The 25858-nt window shown below is 39.6% G+C and overlaps 2 protein-coding genes across 2 annotated transcripts in view; one reads left to right on the top strand and one right to left on the bottom strand.

The window, feature by feature from the left end:
- On the top strand, positions 1-2045 carry LOC136984604 (beta-1,3-galactosyltransferase 5-like). Its single transcript, XM_067281664.1, has one exon. It carries the CDS (start codon positions 50-52, stop codon positions 1118-1120), a length of 1071 nt encoding a protein of 356 aa, XP_067137765.1. The 5' UTR covers positions 1-49; the 3' UTR covers positions 1121-2045.
- Positions 1448-25858, bottom strand: part of Ranbp21 (exportin-5-like protein Ranbp21) — a 55181-nt gene continuing 30770 nt past the window's right edge. Inside the window, exons 15-33 of the mRNA XM_067281667.1 lie at positions 15156-15212; positions 12905-13000; positions 12700-12831; positions 12519-12625; positions 12356-12448; positions 12184-12283; positions 12046-12111; positions 10084-10202; positions 9893-9996; positions 7948-8038; positions 5142-5278; positions 4623-4720; positions 4493-4539; positions 4337-4428; positions 4146-4276; positions 3964-4068; positions 3683-3895; positions 1817-1915; positions 1448-1715 (exon numbers count right to left, since the gene is read on the bottom strand). Coding sequence (XP_067137768.1) covers positions 1536-1715; positions 1817-1915; positions 3683-3895; positions 3964-4068; positions 4146-4276; positions 4337-4428; positions 4493-4539; positions 4623-4720; positions 5142-5278; positions 7948-8038; positions 9893-9996; positions 10084-10202; positions 12046-12111; positions 12184-12283; positions 12356-12448; positions 12519-12625; positions 12700-12831; positions 12905-13000; positions 15156-15212 — 2067 coding nt within the window. The 3' untranslated portion in view covers positions 1448-1535. The remainder of the gene's footprint in view (positions 1716-1816; positions 1916-3682; positions 3896-3963; positions 4069-4145; positions 4277-4336; positions 4429-4492; positions 4540-4622; positions 4721-5141; positions 5279-7947; positions 8039-9892; positions 9997-10083; positions 10203-12045; positions 12112-12183; positions 12284-12355; positions 12449-12518; positions 12626-12699; positions 12832-12904; positions 13001-15155; positions 15213-25858) is intronic.

Here is a 25858-nt window from a genome sequence, read left to right as displayed (position 1 = left end):
CTACACGGGGGCGTCGAATCCGGTTCGGTCGGCCGTCCGATCGCCCAAAATGTGGATTTGCACTCGGACGCGGGTCCGAGCGGTCCTGGCTCTCGGCCTAGTCCTGGTCCTGTGGCTGGCCCTGGGGCCCGAAACTCGGAACCGGAAGTGGTCTCCGATCCCCTCCTCTTCCCCCGAAAGCGTCCCGAATCCTCCTTCTTTCCGCTACCTGCAGAGGCCGCCCGACTGTCCTCCGGGCCGGCCGGTACCTCTGGTGGCGCTGGTGCACTCGGCGCCCAACCACGGGCCCCTGAGACGGTTGCTGCGCAAGACGTGGGCCCGGACGACCCCTCGAGTCAGACTGGTGTTCCTGCTGGGCGACGTGGAACCCGGGTCGGCGCGGACGGCGCTGGAAGAGGAGGCCCGCCGGTACCGCGATGTGGTGCGAGGAGACTTCATCGACTCCTACCGCAACCTGACCTACAAGCACCTGATGGGCCTGACCTGGGCCTCGGAACGCTGCCCGGAGGCCCGCCTTCTGCTCAAGATGGACGATGACATATTCGTCCACTACTTCCGGCTGAAGAGCGTCATCGAGCGACTTCCTCAAGACGACCACCTGTCCTGCTACGTGCACAGGAAGATGGCGGTGGTGCGCCACCCCGGCAGTAAGTGGTACGTCTCGGAACGGGAGTATCCCGACTCCCACTTCCCCGACTTCTGTTCAGGGTGGGCCTACCTGCTCGGGCCCTCGGCCGCCCGTCGACTGGTCCGCGCCTCCCGCCTCTTCCCCTACTTCTGGGTGGACGACGTCCACGTCACCGGCACCTTGGCCCGGGCGGCCGGGCTGAAGCTGCACCCCCTGGACTCGCTGTACGCCCTGGACGCCGACTCGCTGGCCCGCTGGGCCCGGTCGCCGGACCGACGAGACTGGAACTATGTCTTCGGCCCCACCCTGGGCGACCCGGATCTGACCCTGCGGGCCCACCTGAAAGCCCTTCGATGCGGCATGGAAGGGTGCCGGCGGGGCCCGGAGCCCGGGCAGTGGGCCACGGTGGCGGCCCGCGGTCGGGCGGAGAGGGTGGACATGGGTAGAGATATTCGTCCCGGGAAGGTAGTGTCGTCGTTCTCTTCCCTCTAGGACCGGAAGTCTTCCGTCTTCGTGCAACAATTACTGTTACGTAACATAAGAAACGGGACAGAATACGTTTCCTCTCACGACGGGTCGACGTTCGCTATCTGGAAACAGGTAGGAGCCGACAAACCGGAACGACGCGAGTCACGTGTCACCCAAACCACTGTGACATCGATAGTCGATGTCACGACGGTTCGAAACGGGAAAATCCGGCGGGGACCCTCCAAATTTTTCTGTCGGTCCAAAGTAGTTTGACCTTCCCCACACGAAGGGAGCGAAATTTATAAAAATGGTGTTCGTCATTTCCGGGTTACAAAACCGTGGAGACGTGTCTAAACAAATAACCATACACGTTTATTACGTAATAAAATACCGACAGCGACGCGTATTTACAGAGGGTGGCGCCGGACCCGGACCCCATCTAGAGGGCGGATCCGGACGGGAAACCCGCCCCCGAAGGAGGGGCAGATCGGGAGGCGGGCCGGAAGAGTTCCACCAATCCTAGATGGTCCATTTCTGGAGGTTGAGGGCGGGGGCGGGGCGGAGAGCGGGGCAGGTCCCGGATGTCCACCGGACGGGAGAAACGCCGTCCCACGTTTTTCTGGAAAAGACGAAAACAAAGGGAGGAAAGTCTTTCTTTATTTCACGAAACAATTAAGTTTTTAACTCCTCCCCTTTTACTTAGAGAGGAGAAAAACTTACCCCGACGATGTCCTTGACCAACTTTCGAAACATGTCCTTCTTCCTTTTATCCGGCAGCTGCTTTCCCGCGGGAACATTCAAGATCTTGTCTTCGAAGTTCTGTACAAAACACGTCACGCTTATCACTCCTATGTTATTGTATTTCTGTATCGTGAATGTGTGACGTAGACGGGTTGTCGTCTCGAGTTTTTCGCGATTCAGAAAACAAAATAAAAATAGAGTTCTTTAATTGTTATTTATTCCTGCGTTAAAACGAGGAACCGGTTACGTTCTCCCGTTTAAACGAACACGTCGAAACCCCTATTCTGATTACACCACACTCCTTTTAAGCAGGTAGACAAAAGCAAGCAGAACCAGCAATTGTTTATTGTGACGTCGTCACAATGCCAGGCTGCAATTTTTAATCTATCTCATTTAAAATATATGCTCTCCACCTCGAATTCCATATGAAATGCAACCAAGTTCCCGTCATTGCTTAATCCGTCCATTGAAAAATACTATATAAAATATAAATAATTGTTTACATTTTACTAACTGGGCTTCAATTTGAAAAAGTGAGGCAATGAGAGTTGCTTAAGTTTCCCGGCGACATTTGGTGGCGCCATCTGTTACGATATTTTAATTGAAAAAGCTTAATTTTGACGGTAGAAACGGGTTTTATAAAAAAATTATAAATGACGACAACGAGTAAAATCGTCACTAAGTCTTACCAGAGATACACTGTGACCCCTTTATCTCCCCACCCTGTCGACCTTTAACCACCAAAATTTAATAGCATCGACCCCCTTAATACACAAACTTACCTAAAAAATTTAAGAAATTTTCGACAAAAAGCATTGGAGTTATTAATGTTCAAATAGGATGAACAAAATCGAGCCCCACACGTTAACACCGTAGGTACAGAAATTATCCCCAAAATTCTTTTCATTTTTTGACCCCCAACAATTTTTACATTTTTAGACTTAGGGCACCTGGAAACGTCGAAAAATGAAAAAAGAATCGGGCGTTTTTTTCTGTATGTATGGATATTTGTGTGGGGGATGATTTTGTTCACCCTCTTTGAAGCTTAATAACTCCTGTGCTTTTTGTCGAAAATTTCTGAAATTTACCAGGGAGTTTTGTGTATTAGGGGGGGGTCGATGCTATTAAATTTTGGTGATTAAAGGTCGATGGGTGGAGAAATAAAGGGGTCACAGTGTATCTCTGGTAAGACTTAGTGACGATTTTACTCGTTATTAGCATTTACAATTTTTTATAACTTGTCCCTACCCTCAAAATTAGTGTTTTTGCCATTTTATAATAGTTAAAAATATAAAAAGTTTCTTAAATAAAATATAAGAAATGGCTCCACCAAAATTTTAAATGTTGCCAGGAAACTTGAGCAATTCACTACTGGTTTATTTCATTAGGTATTTATTTTTCTGGCCCACCAGTGGCCAAGCTGTCTTCGTACTCTGAACATTGAGAGCTTGGTTGTGGGTTCGCACCTCATTCAGATGGGCTGGCCATGTGGAGTTTTCTGGGTTTTCTCCATGTCTAATGCCTAAATAGGAGCCAGTTTCCCTTACAAAGACCTCCTGGAAGGACCTCCCTAGGCAGATCATCCACGTGTTGTGTTGCCATAACTTAAACAAACAAACATTTATTTTTCTCGTTATTTGTTTGACTGTCTGCTAACTTTTATTGAAGCTATCAGACTATATTAATTTTTTCAAAAATAACTGAGCAGGTTTCCATTCATTCTGCTTACTTTTGTCTGCCAGCTTAAGAGAGTGTGTGCAGAGTAGAGCCAACAGAATTAAACTGTGCGTTTGCGCATGAGCATACAGTATGTACCAATAATACTCCGTTATGTATACAATTTACCTGCAACTGATCCGGAGCACACTCAGTGTAGTGAGAGAGAACATCCCTCAGAACAGGGAAGGCAGGGCGCAGCAACTCATACACCTGGACACCCAAACCTATCAGGAAAGCCTCATTAGCAGCATGTTCCCCCAATTCCTTAAGACCAAATAGAACACACTCCAAAAAGAAAGATGCTTCCTGCTGCTGGATGATCAAGTTTTCTGCCGTCAGCTGAAAAGACATGGGAACAACCGCATAATTACACAAACTCACAAAAGTTATCAAACCATGCAGCCTACCTGTTTAAGAATGGGCAAACACAGGGGGATGCTCTTGATGCAGGTCAGCGTGTCTATCCAGTGCAGGGCATTGAACACTATGGAAACAATGTATGCGCATATTTTCTGTGAGGTGTAAACACGGCATAGATTAGTGAAAACTCGCTTTTGCCATTGATTACCTTACACTATACTATATTTACCTTGTTTTTCAGCACTCGAATCCCCAATTCGCTCAGGATGTCAGATTGAGGGTTGGGCCTTATCTCCATGTCTTCGTCCATCACTTCCACAAACTGCTCTGCATTCTTTTTCCCTCCAGTCATGACGACACCTAAAGTAAAAAGTGCCAACTTACCAACACGAGCACATGACAAAAGAACCATTTACTTACCCAACAGATCTAAATATTCCCTGCTGAGTTGGCGTGTCAGCTGATCTTCCAACACTTCTTGCGTTTCGCTGGAGTCGTTCTCATGGGAGGAGCTGAAATGAACAGATATACACAAACTGCCTTCCGTGACGTAATAATTCTCCACTGGAAACTCACCTGATCCTATATCGCTGCTGCAAGACAGACCACTTTTCTCTCAGCCTCTGCAAAGGTACCAAAGTTACAAAGTTGAAAACTGGTCATCTCTATCAACACATAGAAAAAAAAAAAAAAAAAAAGACTTCACCTGAAAGACAAAGGGGCACAATTGCTCCAGAACAGGGATCAATGCTTGCGTCTCATACTGGTGGGAACAGTACTGAATGAAAGGTTTGAGGAATACACGTAAAGCAGTCAAGGCCATTAACGTTGGCAGGAAAAGTATAGTACAGGGATGGCAAACCTTTTTGAGTTCGCGTGCCATATTGTAAGCATACTTAGCTTTAAAGATGTTAATGCGTGCCAAAGTCTTAGTCTCCTAATAATGATATTTAAAGAAATTAAACGAATACCCTTTAATTCAAATAAATGTCAAAAATCTGATTGAAAAAAGGATGACCAGGAGATAAACAGAAAAAATGATTAAAAAAAACAAAAAAACAAAACTCATATGATACATTACATGCCAGATACTTTCTCTTACGTGCCACTTTGGGCATGCGTGCCATAGGTTCGCCACCCCTGGTATAGTAAAACCTGCATAAATTGGAATGTGTTTCCCATTTAGGAAAGTTTTACTCTATACAATTAAATTACCAAAGGATATGAACAACAGGCCTCAGTCTGTAGTCTGGCACGTGGTGCAGATCGGCAAACACCGAAGTCAAGATCTGTGACGCCAGGCCAGGCTGTCCATAGAACTCGAGTCCCAAATTTGGTCCTGCATTGCCCAAAATGTGATAACTAATAAACAAAGTTTAATGCAAAATAATTAGTAATTATAACCTAAGAGTTTAGTTGATTATATGACATTTAATAATATACGAAAGTACATTGTAATTCCCTCGTGTAATTTGATAACTGCAGACGTAATATTACTAGAATGGGCCTGGTTTTAATATTGAATTGTAATTATCATATTAATTCTTCATTTTGTTGAAACAGTGAAATTGTATTTTAATAAGACAGCAGGATGAGTTGGAAAAAGAAATGGTATCAGATGAATTATTTTAGATCTCTTGAAATGAGGATTGATACGAGGAAAACTCTTATAGGGATAATTCTCTCTGGTTTAGGGGATCAACCCATTAACAAGACTCTGTTTACCTCAAGAGTTGAATTTAAATTTCTTCCTGAGACAAAGGAGCATTATCGTACGAGCAAACAGTTACCCCCACTAATAGGTGGCCCCAAACTAATTTTTTTATAAAAAAATATTTCCTCCTGAAGTCAACACTGTGCATGGGACCCCCTAATTCAAATTCACCTGGGCCCCATAAAGGTGTAATGCATCACTGCTTTGAAATTTATTTGTTGTTCATTCATAGTTGTTTTGTTACCTTCTTTGAGATCACCAACCTCACGTTTTACACACAATAAATACAAATTCTCATCTTTTTCAGAAAGGAAATCTATCAAACTTTGACTATCTCCATGTTAATTTCATTTGTCTCCACCAATTTGTTCTTTACTTCTTGTAATTCTAGAATAAGAATATTAATCCTATCTTCTGGAGGAATAAATGTGAAAAGAGTATCTGTCATACAATTAATGTCTTTTGTTAAAATTATATTACTACAGAATTCAATAATTCATCATCCAGATTCAAATTTCCTTCCTTTATGCATTCCATATTTCTTTAATTTACTTAGTATAAAATATGTAACCTTCAGAAATGTATAAAATATTCAATAAACGACTTCTAATAACACTGTAATGTGTAACACAGAGACACAGACTAAAACCTTTCACAGTGTTGTATACGATAGAGAACCAACTAATGTTTTCGGCCTCCACCAAGGCCTTCTTCAGGTTGAGAACTAAAAGTCATCCCCACCAGACCACCAGAACGGTGTTGCCCGTAAAATAAACAACATATGTGTTGCGTTTTACCCCTCTGCCCAGCACCACTCGAATTCTTTGAACAGGTACCTCCACGCATGTGCAACCGAGTCCCCATTCTTAAAGTTGATGCAGGTGCCTTCGACGCTGGTTTTATATATCTCCCATGCTTCCAGGTGCTGTATATGATCGTAACGGAAGGCACGCCATATTAACTCCGTGCTCGGGAAGTCCACCCGAATTTCTGGGTCGGAAACGAACATCGTAAAGGCCGTGGTGTGCCTATTGTTTTTGAGGTCCACCTGATGCTCCCGTAACCGTTTCTGCATAGAACAAATGGTTGCACCAATGTAAACTAAATTGGTGCAACCATTTGTTCTATGAAGAAACGGTTACGGGAGCATCAGGTGGACCTCAAAAACAATAGGCACACCACGGCCTTTACGATGTTCGTTTCCGACCCAGAAATTCGGGCGGACTTCCCGAGCACGGAGTTAATATGGCGTGCCTTCCGTTACGATCATATACAGCACCTGGAAGCATGGGAGATATATAAAACCAGCGTCGAAGGCACCTGCATCAACTTTAAGAATGGGGACTCGGTTGCACATGCGTGGAGGTACCTGTTCAAAGAATTCGAGTGGTGCCGGGCAGAGGGGTAAAACGCAACACATATGTTGTTTATTTTACGGGCAACACCGTTCTGGTGGTCTGGTGGGGATGACTTTTAGTTCTCAACCTGAAGAAGGCCTTGGTGGAGGCCGAAAACATTAGTTGGTTCTCTATCGTATACAACACTGTGAAAGGTTTTAGTCTGTGTCTATGTATACAAATATTTAATATCATTTAAAAAAATTTAAATTAGCAGCTTTTAAGGACTGGGGTGTGGAAAGTGTTGGGTTATCATGATAGAAACTTTTTAAATTGAGAAAACTAATGTAAAGCCGATTTGCAACTGCGAAACTTTTATATACCCCATTGAAAATCTTTGCATACTCCCAAAAGTGTGAGTATCTCATCTTGGTAAACATTGAACTGTACACACCAGTGGTTACTGAATGATAGTGATTGCATGTTTCTATCCCAACCTTTCATGAAATGCCACTATAGACCTTGTTTATCAAATAAACAACCTTTTTAAAAATTATTAAAGAAATTAAACGTAAAATTTTTGCTAATTTTTATATTATAATCTTTAATATCTTAAAAATAATGTGCACCATAGCATACTATTTGCAAGCCACCAGAAACAATCATATCTCTTTTAGTATGTGCAGAGAGACCCCAACTTAATTTATGTAAGAAATCTCTGTTGTGAACAAAACATCTACAGAAATTTACAGAACAACTAGTATAATACCACTATTAGCAAGAAAGCACATTGAACTGCAGTTTAAAACAACTCAAAGCCACCTGCCTATGGTTTCCTCCTCAGTTTACACTTGTTAAATGCTGCATTGCAAAGTATATCATAAAACACAACTGGTGTGTGTGTTGTCAACATACAAGTCAAAGACTTTTTAAAACATAAATAAAACTATAGTGTAGTTATATATATATAATGTACTTACCAATTATCATGAATTGTAAATAAGAAATTTTGCATTCTGTCACAAGGCTGTCGGTCGCCAGATTCCACGTTGTCCAAAGAAGCGTTCAAACCTATGAAAGACAGCAGAAATTTAAGTCATGCTAGTTGATTTGCAAAATGGCACAGGCCATGCTCAAATGTCTCAAAAATGGAAATGCGGGTTGTAAATCTCCTTTCTTGCATGTGCTATATTTAAACCTGCATGCAAGAATAGAGATTTATACACCCATTTTAGAAGCCTTCCCCACGAAGACATTCAAAAATAAAATATCAGTTTCTATGTAAGTTGCTCAAATTGTTTACCTCACTCCCACAAAACCTATCTCTATTGACGAGATCACGTGAGTTGTTCAATGGAAACACTAGTCATTTTCGAGCATGACACAGGATCCTATAATTTTCATTTAACGTGAATGGTGGGTGAATTTGATATGGCACCCATCAATTGCAAAATGGATGAAATCGTTGAATGCTGATAGTGCCTGTCATGATCTATAAATCATGGTAGTGTGGTCATGGGTTCGCACCTGGCCAACAACATGGAATTTTTCTGGTTTTCTTCAAGTTCCTAACACCTAAATGGGGGCATTTTCCTTAGAAAGTCCTTCCAGAAGGCATCTCCCATTGGCAGATTGCCCACATGTCCTGTTGCCCCAAACAAACAAAGCTTTAAAGGGACAATTTTGTTAAATTATGATAAAAATCTCCCATTTATAAAAAAACTTAAGTTAAAATACTAAAAGTTAAAACTGTGTGAGACGTCATCTGTTATGAGATTTCATAAAACATGATTTTTATATTATCGATCATTATAAATAGATGCTTAATAGAAGCCTGATTTTGAGGGAAAGATCGGTTTTTTTAAAAAAAATTGTAATTGCCAATAAGTAACATTTTCGTTAAGGTTGATCCCACTCAAGATAACCCAATCTGCTGACCTTAACCAGCAAAATTTAATAGTATCCGTCCTTATACGTAAAAATAATCTTGCCAAGTTTTGGTTCACCAGTGCCAAGATATAATACAAAATTACACAGAATTTCGTAAGCAATTTTTACATTTTTGGGTTTCTTGAGTGCCAAAGTGCTGAGAGTTAAAATTTGACTGATCTCCATACAATACTTTCCTGGTTATAGTGTATAATGGCTGGGAAAGTCTACCAAAATTATATAAATATAGTGCAGTCATACATCTGAATAGCTTTTATCATTAGCCTAAAATACTGTAAGGACTTTTCAACAGTACATTTGCAGCTCATGCATAAAGTAAATGTAAGTCACATGTCGTGAGCATCGCTGCTTATTGTTTCTGTGACCCCATTTGACTTAATAATTCTAACCTCTATTTACTGCCATAAAGTAGCTTACAACAGTAAAAAATAGACTCAAAGCATAAGCATCATATCCTCCCTTAATCCAAACTACCACTGGTCTCAATTAGTTCAGATTAGCATGGCTGTACTGTAATTACATTTCAATTCATTAAGTAATCAATTCAATTACAGTAGAGAGTCGTTAATCCGAATCAATTGGGGACTGGGGTTGTTTGGATTAGTGATTTGTTCGGATAACCGATTATGTACGAAAAAAAAATATTAAACTGTCCGATGTTCAAATTTTTCTTCGTTGTGTGTCGCTTTGTGCTGAATTTTCGTTGATTTTAAGCCTAATGAAAATTTTATAATAATAATCGAGGCTATTGTATCGTTAAAAATTATTTCTTTATTTTGTACAAACAAAATAAATATATGAAGAATATAAAAACATGAAAATTATACTTTAGAAGTAAATCTAGTATCAAAAACGTTTGATTCAGCACAACACAATCCGACTGAAAATCGATTCGGATAACCGGCGATTCGGATTAACGACTCTCTACTGTATTGTATTTTTTCTATTTTATTAATAAAAAACTTCATGCAGTACCTGGTAATAGTAAATTCTTTTCAGATTCCAACATGTCCAAAGAAAAGGTAAATCCGACGTGGATCTTCTCTCTGTTTTCTGGAATCCACAACTTGTTTAAAACACTGCAAGAACAGAGAGAACATGACTCAAAATCATTCTAAATTTGACAAAATCTTATTCTGTGTAGAAATAAACAGAATTTTGTTTACCCAATCAACGAAAAAAGTCCTTTTAGCAAAGGATAGACATGTGGAGTTGCCGGATTTCTGAAGTAGGTCGTCTCTGCAGAGATGGCATCAGGACAAAGAAAACTGCCCGATCTGGCAACCTGAAAAAACAAAAATTCAATTATCTGGCTTTGATAGGGGGTGGGGTTCTGATTGTGGTTCCGCTCTGGGGTAAATTTTCTGGCTCTGGTTCTAGCCAAACTTTTAATTACTTTTACTCTGTTATATATAACAGAGGGAATGTGGAAAGTGGCCAAAAAAGACCCCCAGGATTTTCCCATTCTTGAAACGTCCAGAAATGCAAAAAAATTTGGGTGTTTTTTCAGAATACATGGATGCTAATGTGTGGAGGGGTACAATTTTGTTTATCCACTTTGAAGCTTAATAACTCCTGTGTTTTCTGTTGCGAATTTCTGAAATTTTGCAGGGAGGTTTGTATATTGTGTGGATTGATGCTACTAAATTTTAGTGGTTACAGGTTGAGATGATGGGGAAATAGAGAGAGGTTGTGTGTCGTATCTTGAGTGGGGTCGGACTTAATGACATTTTCATTAATTTTTTTTTTATAAAACTAGTCTCTATCCTCAAAATTAAGGTTATCACCATTTTATAAATAAAATATTGTAACATATAGCACCACATACAATTACCAGAAACTCCCCAATATCCTGCTCGTCTACATCTCCTGTATCAATAAGTTGACAATTTTGTCAACCTAACAATACAGCGATAGGCTCATCTCAATGAGAATTCTTAGATACCTCCAGCCATAACTTTTTCCACACTCTGTTCATGCATTTATCAATTAATTCTTGCCGAGCCAAGTCAATATTTCCTATGGCATCCATAATGTTATATTTTTTTCCAAAATTGCACAAAACATAGATTTAAGTAAAGTACAGTGCTACGACAAACTGCCACCTTTTGCTGATTGGTTTGTGTTTGGGAATAATCATATTATACATGAACCAATGACATACCACGTTAATTTGAATCAGTGTAAATTTTGAGCATTTTTTAGGCATCAAGCAGACCACGTTATATTGAATCAGTGTTAAGCGAGGCAACATTAAGTAGGGTCTTATTGTAATGTGTTGCACAGTGAATGTTCTTTCAAATTTAAAGATACAATTCTAAAGATGAGTTTAAAAACTGAAAGCATTTGGTAGTCAATAAATGTTATATCCTCATAGAAAAAATGCCATGTCTGAATAATATACAGCATGTCACTTAAGTCAGGATCCACAGGAGTTACGTTGATCTCTATTACTTTACAGGTAAAAGCATGACATCTAATAAGGAGGAATAAATTCAAATTTCAATGGTGGACCTTGTGATCAGTGTGAAGTCATCAAGGAGTTTAATGGTATGCATCCAGACTTCACACCTGTCATGCAAGCTCATGCAAGACAGTCTGAATACAGCCTGTTAAACTTTGTCAAGGCTACAAGTGACCAAGCAAATAAATCTACTAAATTCTGGTAGTTGGTCGTGGGTTCATACTCAGCAACAGGCTAGCTGCTTAGTGTTTTCTGGGTTTTTGTCACTTTTGTAACACCTAAATAGGGACTAGTTTCCCATAGAAAATCCATCGGGAGGCGTTGCCCACATATTGCATTGCCGTGACCAAATAAACCAAACCAAACCTCTGGCTACTTCACACTGCTCCAAGGTCCCACCATCAAAATTTGAATTCATTCCTCCTTATTTGGTATCATGCTTAACCCATAAAAGAATAGAGATCAATGTAACTCCTATGATTCCAGACTTATGGATATCCAAAAGAGCCAAAAAAAATCACTCAAAAATTTAAAAATGTTAATTTTATTTAAATTTCAATAACAAATTACAAACTTCATTTAATTTTCAACAGAATAAAACTTTAGAATAACTAAAATTTCTTTAAAATATTTTACAATATAAAAGGTATATAATGTAACTTACATCGGGATCATCCGGCCATTTACTTCTTCTAATAACACCAAGAATTGTGTTTACACAATAAGTCATCTTTAAAATAATAGAAAGCTATGTAAGAACTGAGCATAAAATAATTTATAAAATATAATGGTTGGTTCAAACCTGTGATCTGTTTATTCCACCGACATCTTCGTTACCGGGTGCTTTGGGGGCTCTGTTAAGCCCGATGTGAGTCATGAAGTGGTCAACATTAGACAGGGCCCTACAAGCAATTAACACAAAACATTTAGGACCAGTTTTACAAAATATCAGCACATTAAAAAATATGGCATACCTGTCGAGTTCGGCACTGAGCCAGATGGAAGAAACTGGTCCCAGAGTCTCCTGTAAGAAGGCTGACTGCCGATTATAATCTTGAAATTCGTTGCTAAAGGAAAGAAATCAGAAATTTGAAAATTGTATAATTGATAAAGTTTATTAAACATTCATTTTTTTACTTGAGGAGTATCAGTGCTTCCATTAATGTACACTTTTCCATTTGTGACAATTGTTCGGGATCACTGCTGATGTTTTTTATGTGTTGATATATTTGATCAAACAGGGGCTAAAACAAATTTAAATACTTATAATTCAAAGTCACAGAAAACTGTTATTTCTCAAATATGTAATCAAAATTACCAATAATAATCTGGGATGCTGTTTACATATTTTTACCAGGAAAGAGCAGGCATGACGACGAACGTTTTTGACAGCTTTACTCCGAGTGGCTTTGGTCTGGCCCGGCTGACTGAAGACCACTGACATGAACAACTGTAAAATTTTGGACAATTTAAATCGCCTTTCCAAATTTACATTATTAAAATTTTGCATTTGTAAAACTTACTTTTTCTAAAACTTCGAGTAACAACTCTGGAGCCAGTGTCAAAAACACATGTAATGCAGATATACACGAAATGACACAGGATAATATCAAAGGATCCTACAAATAAAGTTCTTGTATAGAATAAACTTGTAACTAGACCATTTTCTCACAAAAGACATATAATACAGTATAATGTATGTAATGTAATATTTTAAACATTTTTCATGTTAAGGAGGAAAGTTTGATATCTTTAACATGCTGGACATTGTTGAAGCAGTACCTAAACTGTTTAATACATGGCTTGGAAAAGTGTTTTAACATATCTGCTATTATGTTTATTTTTTAAAAACTATCAACAACTCATTATTAAAAATCTTTACTACAAGAAAGTTACTTTCAATTTTACTTTCCTGGCTGTTACATACAAGGTAGCTTCAAAAAGTTCCCAGAATTGGTTTATTATTCAAAAGTATGTGTACAATTGACAAATCAAGCAACATATCATGTTCAAAGTATTGCCTTTTGGCAACCACTGACTTTTGCCAATGCCAGTATAGTTGCTGAAAACATTCTTGGAAGCCATCTCATGTCAGCACCTGCAATAAAGATGTCACACACTGTATAACATCATCTGCATTCTTAAAGTGGCATCTCTTGATGGCATCTTTCAACTGGGGAAAGAGGTAGAAATTGCATGAAGTCTGTTGTAAGCATTCATGGCACCATGGGTTGGCAGCAAACATGGTGCATGTTCAATTGATCATGCAAGATGGAATGACAACTTCCAACCAAAATTTCTGTCGTCTTGGCAATCTACTCAATTGACTGCTGTCTCTCTGACCTCACAATCTCATGTATCGTAAAACAGACATTTTCTTCTCAGACATTGATGTTGACGGATGACCACTTTGTAAATTGTCAGTGATACTTTCTCGTCCCTCGGGAAAGCATTTTGCCAGTTATAAACTTGAGAATGCTTCATGGCAGATTTAATATAGGTGTCCTGAAGCATCTTCAAGGTCTCAGAGAGATTTTTTCTCAATAACACATAAAATTTGATATTTGCATGTTGTTCTTCCACAGACATTTCCCTGACACTGTTTCACATTGTACTAACACGACCTTCGGTGAAAGGTAACTGTTGTTGTCTTTGCAGCGAGTATGGATTTGTTTGAACACATTTCTCTATTCTTGATATATTTAAACTAAGACATGCATTACATGTTCACTTTTTCATTGCCCTTAATTAATTAACCCAGCATAATTCCAGGAAATTTTTGAAGCTACTTGTATAAGAGGGAAAGTATGGCAATTTCTGAAAAATCCAAAACACAAACCAGAGTGGTTTGTGTTTTAGAGAGATTTATGCTGATAAATTTTGGTGTTAAAGGTTGAGGGATGGAGAGATAGAGATGATCGTGTGTCATATCTTAAATTGATTTGACTTAATGAAGACTTTACTTTTTATTAGTATTTATAATTTTTTTTTAATAAAACTTGTCCCTATCTTCAAAATTAAGCTTTTTGCTATTTTGTAATAATTAGTAATACAAAAAGTTTTATAAAATAAAAGTTTAAAAACAGATGGAACCACGCATAATTTTAACTTTTTTTGCCAGGAAAGTTGTTGCCCAACTCATTGCTGGAAACTTTTGTTTTGTGTTATGATAAATAATGGCTTTGAATCATGAGTAGAAAGTAAGTCTAATGATTAATATATCATTAGGGGTTTAAACTTACCTTCTCATAAAATGAGAACAGTCTACAGCAACTGTCACATTATAAATTGTCCAAACAACACGAGCCTTCTAAAGCTCATGGGCCCTGGGGCATCACCCCTCTCTTTAGGTCTGCCTATAATAACTATTTTACCCCATAGGCATTCTACTTAATTTTTAAAAAATTGAAATTTTAATGAAGTATAAATAATTAATTGTATATTATATTTTAATTAGTTCAATATTTTGTGAATTTTCCTTGCTAACTTATTTGAAAATTATCACTAATTTCTGAAAATGTAAAGCAAGCAGAATAAAATTTAAAATACAGTAAAATTCTGTGTATATAGGAATTGGACTGTACTGAATATTTTTACTGATTTTGCAGGTTTTATTTTATTCAGGTTTCACTGTAGTTACTGCAAAGAGCAGTTTTGGAACATTTTTTCCTGCTGAAAATTGTGGCATTCTTCCAAAATAACTAAAAAAACTAAAAGAAATACTACTAAAGTAAAATTCCATAAATATTGAGATTTATTCTAGCAAAATTTTACCTGAGTTTCATACTTTAAAACAGCCTTCAGAAGCTTAATTCCATCTTCGGCAGATGACTGTAATAAGAATAATTTACTTTAAATTAAACCTATTAAATATTCATTTTTAATATTCTAATATATATACAGTGATATCTCGGTTTTCGTCGATAATCCGTCCAAAAACAATCGGTGAAATCCAAAACAGACAAAAACCGAGGCAATTATTTCCATGTAAATCAATGTAAATCCAATTAATTTGTTCTAGACACTCCAAAATACATACCAAAAACACATTTTATAGAGAATTAATATAGTGTTAAATACTAAATGCAATAAGAAATTAACATAAAAGACTAATTAGCATAAAGATAAAAGCATTAAGATTAAAAATAAGATAATTAGCATTAAGATGAAAGCAATGGAATTGTTCAGCTAGACACACGGGGTAATGTCTTGTCTTGTAGAAGCTACCTGGACATGAGGTTCTAACCTATATCACCCCATGGTAAAGTGTGACGTAATTGTCGTGTAATAGTAGTTGTAAGCGTTTATGATGGTCGTATCAAGAGGAATAATGCCTTCTGGGAAATCCGCTTAAGGGTAACTGGGCCCTTATTCAGGCATTACAGACGTGGAGAAAACCCAGAAAACTTCACATGGCCAGCTCGCCCTGGTAAAGCACAAACCCGTGACCAAACTCCCAGTGTTCATGGAATAAAACTGTTGGCCAATGGTGGCCATTGCAGGGTAATGTTCACACAACGAGAAATAACACCAAACTGCACCAGAAAATGCGTGGGTTGCCCTTTGTTTTCGCAAAATTAGCAGCAAGGTCACTTGAGCACGTTGACGAAATCTGAGGCAATCGACAAAAACCAAGACAAATATCTGATTCTGATGATGATATAAGAATTTCATAAAATTTTAGAATAAATTGTTTTGTAAATTCAAACAATGTTACTCTCCTGGCTGTTATATGTAACAGAGGAAAAGTATGGAAATTGGTCAAAAGAATGAACCTCAAGATTTTTACACTTTTCAATTTAGGACCTCAAAACATAGAAAAGTGAAAAAAAATTGAGGTCTTTTTCTGTGTGTATAGATGTTAGTGTATGTGGGGGGCACCGAGATTGAAGATTAATAACTCCCATGTCTGTCAAAATTTCTGAAGTTTTACAAGGAGGTTTGGGTATTAGGGGCATTAATGCTATTAAATTTCAGTGGTTAAAGGTCGATGGGTTGGGGAGATAGAGGGGGTCACGTGTCATATCTTGAGTGGTGTCAGACTTAATGAAGATATTACTCGTTATTAGTGTAAAGTACTATTTTTAGTATCTTAGGAAATCGACATTAACTGTGGCCGGTAAAACTTCCGCTAACCTAACAGGTACTTTACACAGATTCGAGATTAGTTTGCCAGGCCTGGGCTTTTACGCGTGCACCAAAAAAAAAAAAAAATTAGTAAGAATAACGACAAATATCGAGTCAAAGAAAAAGTTTCAAATATATTTAATTAGTAAATCGAATTTAACTATGTACAAATGTCTATAATCCAAAACAAAATTTATTAAAGAAAACCAACAAGTCAACCCGACAATAAAACTCAGCTACTTAGCTTAACTTAATCTTAATTCCCCTTTGAAAATTCGACAAATCAAATACTTAAGAACTATGAACAAAATCTCTTACGAACTAAACGTCTATCCGTCACCTCACTATACTATGAACCTGTTTCCTCAATCCTCAAGCTATCATCAAATCAAATTCCTCTTTAAACACCTTGGATCGCCTAATTCTCAATCTGGACTTCGCCTCAAATTTTTCACTCAGTAGTACACCTCGATCATCTTCGGTTAGCGTGCTGGTTTTATGCTGTGAGGTGACGTCACAATTCAGCTAGGTTACTCCCCTTATTTACATACTTAATTTTTCTAACATCTAATTTCTTTCTGGCAGCTTCAATTCTCCGACAAAATCTTATAAACCATTTACAAAGCATTTAGCACAATTTTCTGGGATGTTTTATAACGGTTTAGTAAGTATTTCTTTTCTAGTGAGTGTGGGGATTCCCCCCTCCATTTTTTTTTCTGCGGACTGTTCATTTCCGCTGGGCAGCGCAAGTGCGCGTCATTTTCCCTACAGCGCTTGTTCTTTCGTGAGTTGGTTTATTATCTTCTTTTTTGGTTACTAAGAGAGTGGTGGAAACCTTCGTCCTAACTAAACATAAGCCCCAAACAAAAATATAATAAAATAAAAATAACGCTCGGACTCAGTTCCTTACATTAGCATTTACAATTTTTTTTTATAAAACTTATCTCTACCCTCAAAATTTTAGCTTTTGCTATTTTATAATAATTAATTATATAAAAAGATTTTTAATAAAATATCGTAACAGATAGTGTCATGCATGGTTTTTAAATGTCGTTGCCTGGAATGTTACACAACTCATTGCTGATTTATTAATTTAGTTGGCCAATTCATACAAAAATTCAGATAATTTCAATCAAAACTAAAAGACAGCTCAAACATTGCTATAGTTTTATATCAATAAACTTATCTTTGTCTGGAAATAATTCTTTGCTGTTGGTTTAATTTGGTGACAAGTTAATTAGTAATGAATAATAAAGGAATCATTAAAATTAAAAAGTAATAATAGTTTTTGTGATGCTACTTGAATGACCACAACTCTCTACTTTATTTCTCCCCATAAAGATCCTTGGAAGAAATACAGTAAATGTCTGGACAATTACTATTATATGCACACAAATCAACACAACACAAATATGTAACGTATCAAATTTTGAAAAAAATAAAAATAAAAATAATCCAGTAATCAGGCACTGGGGAACCACCATGCATCTGAATCTCTCCAAGATTTGATGGACAAAAGATTAAGAAATAATACGTTTAGCAGAGGAATGAATAGGACCCCTGGGACCTCTGCTGTGGAGCAGACCTGTGCTGGAATTACAAGAAGCACACATCAAACAACAGAAATGCTTCAAATGATGTTACAGGATCAAAGTCATTAGGAAATCTTGGAATGGATACAAAAATTCCATGCAGCTATGCAAATCTTAAGAAATGCATTAACATAGGTACATGGAATGTTAGATCTTTAAATCAAACAGGAAAGATGGCAAATGTAATGCATGAAATGAAAAAACTGAAGGCAAGACATCATCAAAAAATGGACTGGCTCAAGCTTGGGAAAAGCCTATAACTATAAAGAGTGGCAAAGAACTGGCCATCAACTGCAACCCTCTGTAGAGGACACATGTGAATGAATCAGACACTACTTTGATAGGTGCAATATTAATAAACTTCTGTATAAAATAACTATAATAGCATCCTCATAGCGCACAATTTCATATTTAACATAAATTAAAACAAATACATTTGTTCATAATTTTAAATTTAAATACTTTTTATCCAGTTCCATGACCAATCTTTATACCACAGTTAATTAAAAGATGCATTAAATAATAAAGGCAAGAAGGATTTATCTCATTAGTTTTTGAATTATTTATATAATTTTAAACGTATTGTCAATAAAACTGTAAATATATTGTATTGAACACTGACAAGCAAGATGATTAAAAATTCAAAACATGTCATGTAATACATTATGATGTGAAGAGCTCGATAGGCCATATATTCTTAAATGTAAATTTCTAATACTTAAATCTCATAGTCCCCCAACCATAAATTAAACTAAAATTCTTTATTTTTTAATGTCTTATTAAATCAGAAACTGTGATAAAACTGCAGAACTACTACTTCCTTTAGTAAAACTCTGTCTCCCACTTGATAACAAAGTGGTTTATTCTGTTTCCTGTGTCTTTCCTGTCTTGTTTTTGCAGCTTGTTCTAAGTATTCCTGTGCAGTTTGGTGTACATGTCTCATTTTCTGTTTTAATTCTGAAGCAAAATTATTTTCTTCCACATCATAAGATGTTGTTGCCGGGCTTGTAACTAATTTGAAAGGATAGGTGAGATCTCTTCCGTATAGTAAATAACATGGACTTTCATTTGTAGAAGCATGAACTGTTGTATTGTAAGCAAATAATACATATGGAATCCATTTGTCCCAATCTCTTTGATCCTTGGATACATAACGTGATAATATGTCGACAAGTGTTTTGTTAAAGCATTCAACGACCCCATTACAATCTGAGTGATATGCAGTGGTAAGTAGTCTTTTTATTTTGAGCAAGTTACAAACTTCTATAAATATTTTAGAGATTAAATTTGTTGCTCTATCGGTCAACAGTTGGGTAGGTGTAGAATGGCATAAAACTATATTCGTAACAAAAGCTTTCACAATCGTTTTACTGCTAACATCCGGTAATGGAACTGCCTCTGCATATCTGCTAAAATGATCTACAAACACTAGAATGTATTTATTTCCATTTATAACTGTAATTCTGCTTGTGATCTTCAACCTTGCCATCTGTGTTTAGCACAGCTTTGACAACTCTGGCAATAACTTTTTATCTCCCTCTTCATTTGTGGCCAATAGAATACTTTTTCTATTTTTGTGCACATTTTGATTTCTCCCAAATGTCCTGCAATAGGATTATCATAATAGGAGTGTAAAATAGTTTCTTTGAGATCCAAGGGCACTACTATTTGTTCCCATACATCTGTTCATTGCTTGTTTGTTCCTTTGTGATATAATATTTCCTCCTAATTGGAGTAAAATTAATTTAACTCTAGATTATTCACTTTTCCTGTGATCTGTCCATTTAGTAAGGCTTGTACAATAGGTTTCCATTGCGCATTGCGTTGTTGCAAGGGTTTTATTTGCGTCACCGAATAGATAGGTTCAACTTCCTTGACTTGTATTGGAATGCGACTTAAGGCGTCCACATTTTGATGAGAGGTTCCTGCCTTATGTATGACATCGAAATTGAATTCTTATAGAAAAATGATCCATCAGGATAATCTCGAGTTGGTTGAAGAGTCTTCATTACAAGTCTCCTCATTATAGCGTTGGCAACAGAGTATTATTAAAGGAAGTTACTACGCCCCAGGAGCTAAAGCGAAAATTAGCACCATGATGGGACAGACTGTATCAGATTATTGACGTCCTCGAGCCGGTCAACTTTGAAATTGAAAATATACAAACTAAACGAAAATTGCACGTGCATGCGGACAGGATTAAACCAACCACAGCGAGACAAGAATTTCACCTCGAGGAAGCCCTAACCAACCAGCCCAACTCAGTAGTACAACCGGACGTGGTAACAGTGGAGGAACTACCTCCTTATCTTGATCCGTGGGACGCATTTATACTGACCTCCACCCCTTCTCCTCCACCCGAGGAATCACGGGAAGAGGAAGGCGCAAGCGCCGACGATGATAGCGAGCGCGAAGGTAGCATGTCCGAAGCCGAACTTTTGGAGGTGCAAGACGCCACCCCTCCTTATGCCCTGCGGAGTCAAGGACCAGTTGCTGACTACCCCTGGGTCATGCCACAACCCAGTCGTAGCCGAAGTCGAATACCTCAACTTGTCTCCCCCGCTACAAGTCGGCCCACCTCGCCCAAAACTAGCAACACAAGCTAGAGAGATGGTATCCCTGTAATAAAATGGCCTTCTGGCAGAAACAAAACGAGTACTACAATACTACGATTATATTTGTCTCTTACCAATCTCTACACCTTTATAATTCCTTACCTTATCTCCTTCTCCTTCAGACTGATGGCTATGGGTAAACAGGAACGGATCCTTGCCTCCTTGCTCAGTTGCCCAATCTGCTACGAGCTTGTGGGGGCTCCCATTTATCAGTGTTCAAATGGACACCTCGTTTGTTCCCGATGTCGACCCCGCATCACGGAATGCCATACGTGCCGCGAGACTCTAGGACATATCTGGAGTCTCGTGGTCGAACAGATTGCCGCCTCCCTACGATTACCGTGTATCCATCATCCTTATAGATGCGAGGAACAGTTAATCGAATCGGCTCAAGCAGCTCATCAGGAGCATTGTCTCTTTAAGCCGATCCCATGCCCTCTATACAAGGCAGACTGCCCGTGGGAGGGACCCATCGGTAAAGTGATTACGCACTTCCAGGAGGGCCATCCAGAGATCCGGGTTCTTAATAGATCTACATTGCTCTTCCTAGGATTGTATGCCGAGGGGGCAGGCCCTCATATTTAAACCAGTATCTTATCATGCTTTGACCAAAAATTCCTCCTTCTAATCACCCAAAATCGCGTGGAACATCCCAATATTATGATAAAAGTCTGCCTCCTCACTCCCTCCTCTGTAGCTTTCACTTACATTATCACTTTCAAAAAAGGACCGCAGTCCTTACAATGGGTTTCGTCCAATATTCCACAAGTCGGCCCTCATAACAACTATGCCTTTTTTTTTTTTTTTTTTTTTTTTTTTTTTCAATTAGGAAAATCATCATTTCCCCTTACGGGGATCAGAATACCCCTCTGTTCCGCATTAGCACTGCAGAGGGCTTCCCATCCTTTATTAGCATTAATCTTTATGCCATACAACAAATAAGACAAGTAAACAAAACAAAGGTATATACAATGTTTACATTGGTGCGTTTCCAGTTGAACAAACACCGAGAGGTGGCCTCACACCACCAGAGCCACATGGGAGGCCTATCCCAGTGACTTAGGTCCGTTTAAAAATGGCGTTAATAAGCCTTGAGAATTCCGGGTAAGTAGATTTAGTCCGAGTAACGTTGTAGAGGTCAAAGGTATGACTTGGCTTTTCATGATAAAAGACACATTCCAGCTCCTGCCGCAGAGCGGCGAATTTGTGGCAATTAAAGATAAGGTGTAGAACAGTTTGCTGATCTTCCCCGCAATCGCACTCGTCTGTAGGGCTCCTATTAATCCTATGAAGGTAGGAGTTACAGATAGCGTGCCCAGAGAGCACTTGAGTAAGGGTGAAGCCTGTGGGCATCCACCATAGGTCTTCCAGCCTTTCCTTGATGTTCGGCAGGATGTTATGAGTATGCCTGCCTTTGGTGGACTCTGTCCACCTAAGCTGCCACCTATTCCTCATTCCCTCTGCTATTTGCCTTTTTATATAAGTGGCTGGTAACACTGTGTAGTCTGTGTTATTCTTGTTAATTGCTGCCTTAGCAAGCTCATCCGCCCTTTCGTTGCCTATCAGGCCAACGTGGGCTCTGACCCACCTGAATTTGATGGTTCCACGTCCTCCACAGCTTTTAATAATATTCTTGATTTCCATCGCAAGATGGTTGCTGTCTTTAAATTGCTTTAATGCATCTATAGCACTCCTGCTATCTGAACACATGGTTACATCCTCGTCACTCATCTTATCGCTATAATACTTGACTGCCATTTTAAGAGCCAACAGCTCGGCCTGAAATACACTGCATCTTCCGTCAAGCTTATATTGTCGGTTGGTCAGTTCTTTCCCATGTTTGAACACCACGAAGGCTGCCCCGACTCCTTCATCCGTCTTGGATCCATCTGTATACACTTCTATATTCTCGTGTCCGTTCTCTGTTGATTCCATTATAGTTATCCGATCTGGTGGGCTGGGAAGGTCGGTGAGAGCCGGCCTGAAACCATAGGTGCCGGCATCAAACCTGAGATCCCCAACACTGATGGCATCCCCTTTCCTGACCCGATAGCGTTGGGCCTTTTCATGTAGCACAAGGTCAATTGGTAAGATTCCACATATCACCAGGAGAGCCTCTGTAGAGACAGTCCGGAAGGCTTTGGCCATACGTAAAGCAGCATGCCTCTGGGCGGCCAATAAGGTCCGTTTGTTCCTTACCTTGTCTGCTGCTATATGCCATGCATTCGCAGCGTAAGTGATCTTGGGAATAAAGACAGCATTGTAAAGTTCTTTGATGGCTGCTGAGTCTAACCCCCAGTCAGCTTTGGCCACCCTGGCAAGGTGATTGAAGAGTAAGTCGCTTCTGGTCTTGACCATAGTGATGTGATCTGCCCAATTCAGGTTCTTGTCCAGAACCACCCCTAAGTATTTCATGGATTGAACTATTTTGATCGAGTCGTTATTCATTTTTATAGTCGGGACTCTCTTATAAAGGTCCGTTTCTCCCGGCCTATGAAACACTATGCCTTGCGTCTTCTTTGAGTTGAATTCAAGCTTGTAATTATGCCCGACTTCCGTAACTTTTTCAAGCAGGGTTGTTCCAACTATCTCTATCTCCCTTCTGGAATTGGCACCAAATAGAAGCACCGTATCGTCAGCATAGGCGTATTCTGTCACTCCTTTGTCAACCCTCAAGAACCCGTCATACAAGACGTTCCAGAAGAAGGGGCCTGAGTTCGACCCCTGTGGGCATCCTCTATTGACCTTCCGAGTAATCTGGACATTGCCGTGTGTGTAACTGACGTTCCGGTTATTGAAGTAATTCCTCACAAGATTGTAGAGGTTTTTCGGACAGCGCCATTGCCTTAGATGCAAGAAGATCTGCGCCCACCAGGCGTGGTCAAACGCCCCTCTAATGTCCAAGCTTAGGAGGCAACAATACTTGTATGCTTTGATAGTGTCTTTGACATCGGTAACGACTGAACAGATGACATCTTCAGTAGATTTGCCCGGTAGGAATCCGTATTGTTTCGGGCTAAACGCCTTTTCATGCAGGACTTGGTAAGTTAGCCTTTGGACGATAAGGTAGTCCAAAACCTTTCCCATCACGGGAAGGAGGCTGATTGGCCTGTAACTGCCCGCCTCGTCTCTCGCCTTTCCTTCTCCTTTAGGTATTATAGTCAGTTTTCCCTGTTTCCAGCGTTCTGGAAAAACGCCATGTTCAAGACATGCGTTGTAAAGCGTGACCAAGGTGTCTGGTATCATCGTCCAAATCTTCTGAACAATCTCACTAGTCAGGTTATCCACGCCAGGGGCCTTGCCCCTCTTTAAGTGACGCACTCCATCTTCCACTTCTGCAAAGGAGAACGGAGGCCCATCCTCTGCCTGATAACTCTCTTCGATGGTTTCCCTGACCTTCCTATGCTCTGGACGGTCAGAGTCAGGGTCATCGACCGGAAAAAACCGGTCCATGAGGGCATTGATAGTGCTCTCAGTATCCATCGTAAACTCGCCGTTGGCATTGAGGCTCCGAAGAATGTTTGTTGTTTTAAGCTTTCCTGTGCAACTTCTATATAAATAACTCCATGGCCTGTTGGAACTAGAAGTACAAAAGTCCTTCCAGGAGGCAAGCTTTGTGCTCAAGATAGCCGCCTTATATTTCTTCTCGTGTTCTCGATAAAGAGTATATTTCCTTTGCCGTTCATTCTGGTCCCTTGCCCTTTGATAACGCCGCCTGAGGCAATTGTTCTCAGACCTTAAAGCCGAAAGCTCAGGGGTCCACCAGGGGACGGCCCTGTCCCGTTTTTTCTTCCTTGGAATTGTCTCACAACAAATATCCTCGAGGACATTAATAAAAGTACTGATTTTATATTCTGCAACTGTACTGTCCTGAATCTCATCCAGCCTAAGGGCCTCAACCGTTTCCCTAAGCTTTGATTCAAGGGTGGCCCAGTCGGCCCTTTTAACATCGTATTTCAGGACACCTTCTTCAGTCTCTCCCGTAATTCCGATCTTGTAAAAGATATAAGAATGATCACTAAGACTAGCGTGTGCCGACACTCTCCAGTCCGTAACATGCCCAAGCGACCTGCCGTTACAGCAAGTGATATCCACCCAGCTTTGCCCTATGGCGGCATCAAACGTGGGGAGGGAACTGGGGTCATTAATAACGTACAGCCCTTTGGCGCTGACAAACTGTAAGAATTCGTCGGCCCGGTCATCGTTATCGGGGTCGCCCCACAGTTGGGAGTGGGCGTTAATGTCCCCACCTATTATGATCTTCTCTCCTCGAAACTGCCCAACGATATTGTCCAATGGGGCAAGAATCTCCTCAAGATCTTCGGTTATTTGGCAGTAGATGCTGACCAGAACATACTGGTTGGAACCAGTGCCTATAGTGGCGCAGGCCACCCTACGAGTGCTGAGGTTCCCGTGATAGAAAACTGGGATCCTGGCGTTCCTAACCACTATGGCGGCTAGTGGAGAGGGCTCGTGCAAAAGCACGTATTGCTTCCGAACACAACCTATTGAACCCCTAAAACAGTAGGGTTCCTGAATAATAGCAACATCCACTCGCTCCATCGTTTTACATAAAGCTGCCATGGCTCCTTTAGACTTTTGTAGATTAACTTGTAAGACAGTCATTTCATTTTCTTGATTAATGACGGGACTATTGTCCATAATCGATCTTTGTCATTATCATTTTTCTGATTCTCATTATTGATGGGCAGCTCTTGTCGCATGAATTATGGTTAAAGTTACTTCCCTTTTCTTTCTTGCAGTTAACACACTCCTTAATGGTCTTTTTGTTTGGACACTCACGATATGTATGGTCTTGGCCGCACTGACTACATACCCGTTTTCCTTCCGGGCAATCCTTGGCGAAATGCCCGAGACGACAACATTTAAAACATTGTATAACAGACACGAAGTCGTCGACTCCGCATCTGATCCACTGTATGTTCACTTTCTTGAATTTTTTAAGAATATTCCTGTAAACTGGGGTAACTTCTAGTACCCAGTTTGTTCTGGGCTTGTCTCTCCCTCCCAGAGGGAACTTTGCTATGACTTCTGCTTTATATTTCTTGACATCGTTATGAACTGCGGCTATTCCTTCATTTTGGTGGTAAATGCTTTCTATTACTTCTTCCTTGGTGTAATC

This window comes from Centruroides vittatus, unplaced genomic scaffold (assembly GCF_030686945.1).
Source record: "Centruroides vittatus isolate TY-2023 unplaced genomic scaffold, ASM3068694v2 contig_925, whole genome shotgun sequence".
NCBI lineage: Eukaryota > Metazoa > Arthropoda > Arachnida > Scorpiones > Buthidae > Centruroides > Centruroides vittatus.
Note: the sequence above shows the minus strand (reverse complement) of the source record. Positions and strands in the feature narration are given on the sequence as shown.

Bases quoted from the DNA above. Each gene is read 5' to 3' on its own strand.
- LOC136984604 (XM_067281664.1), top strand. From the start codon at position 50: ATGTGGATTTGCACTCGGACGCGGGTCCGAGCGGTCCTGGCTCTCGGC.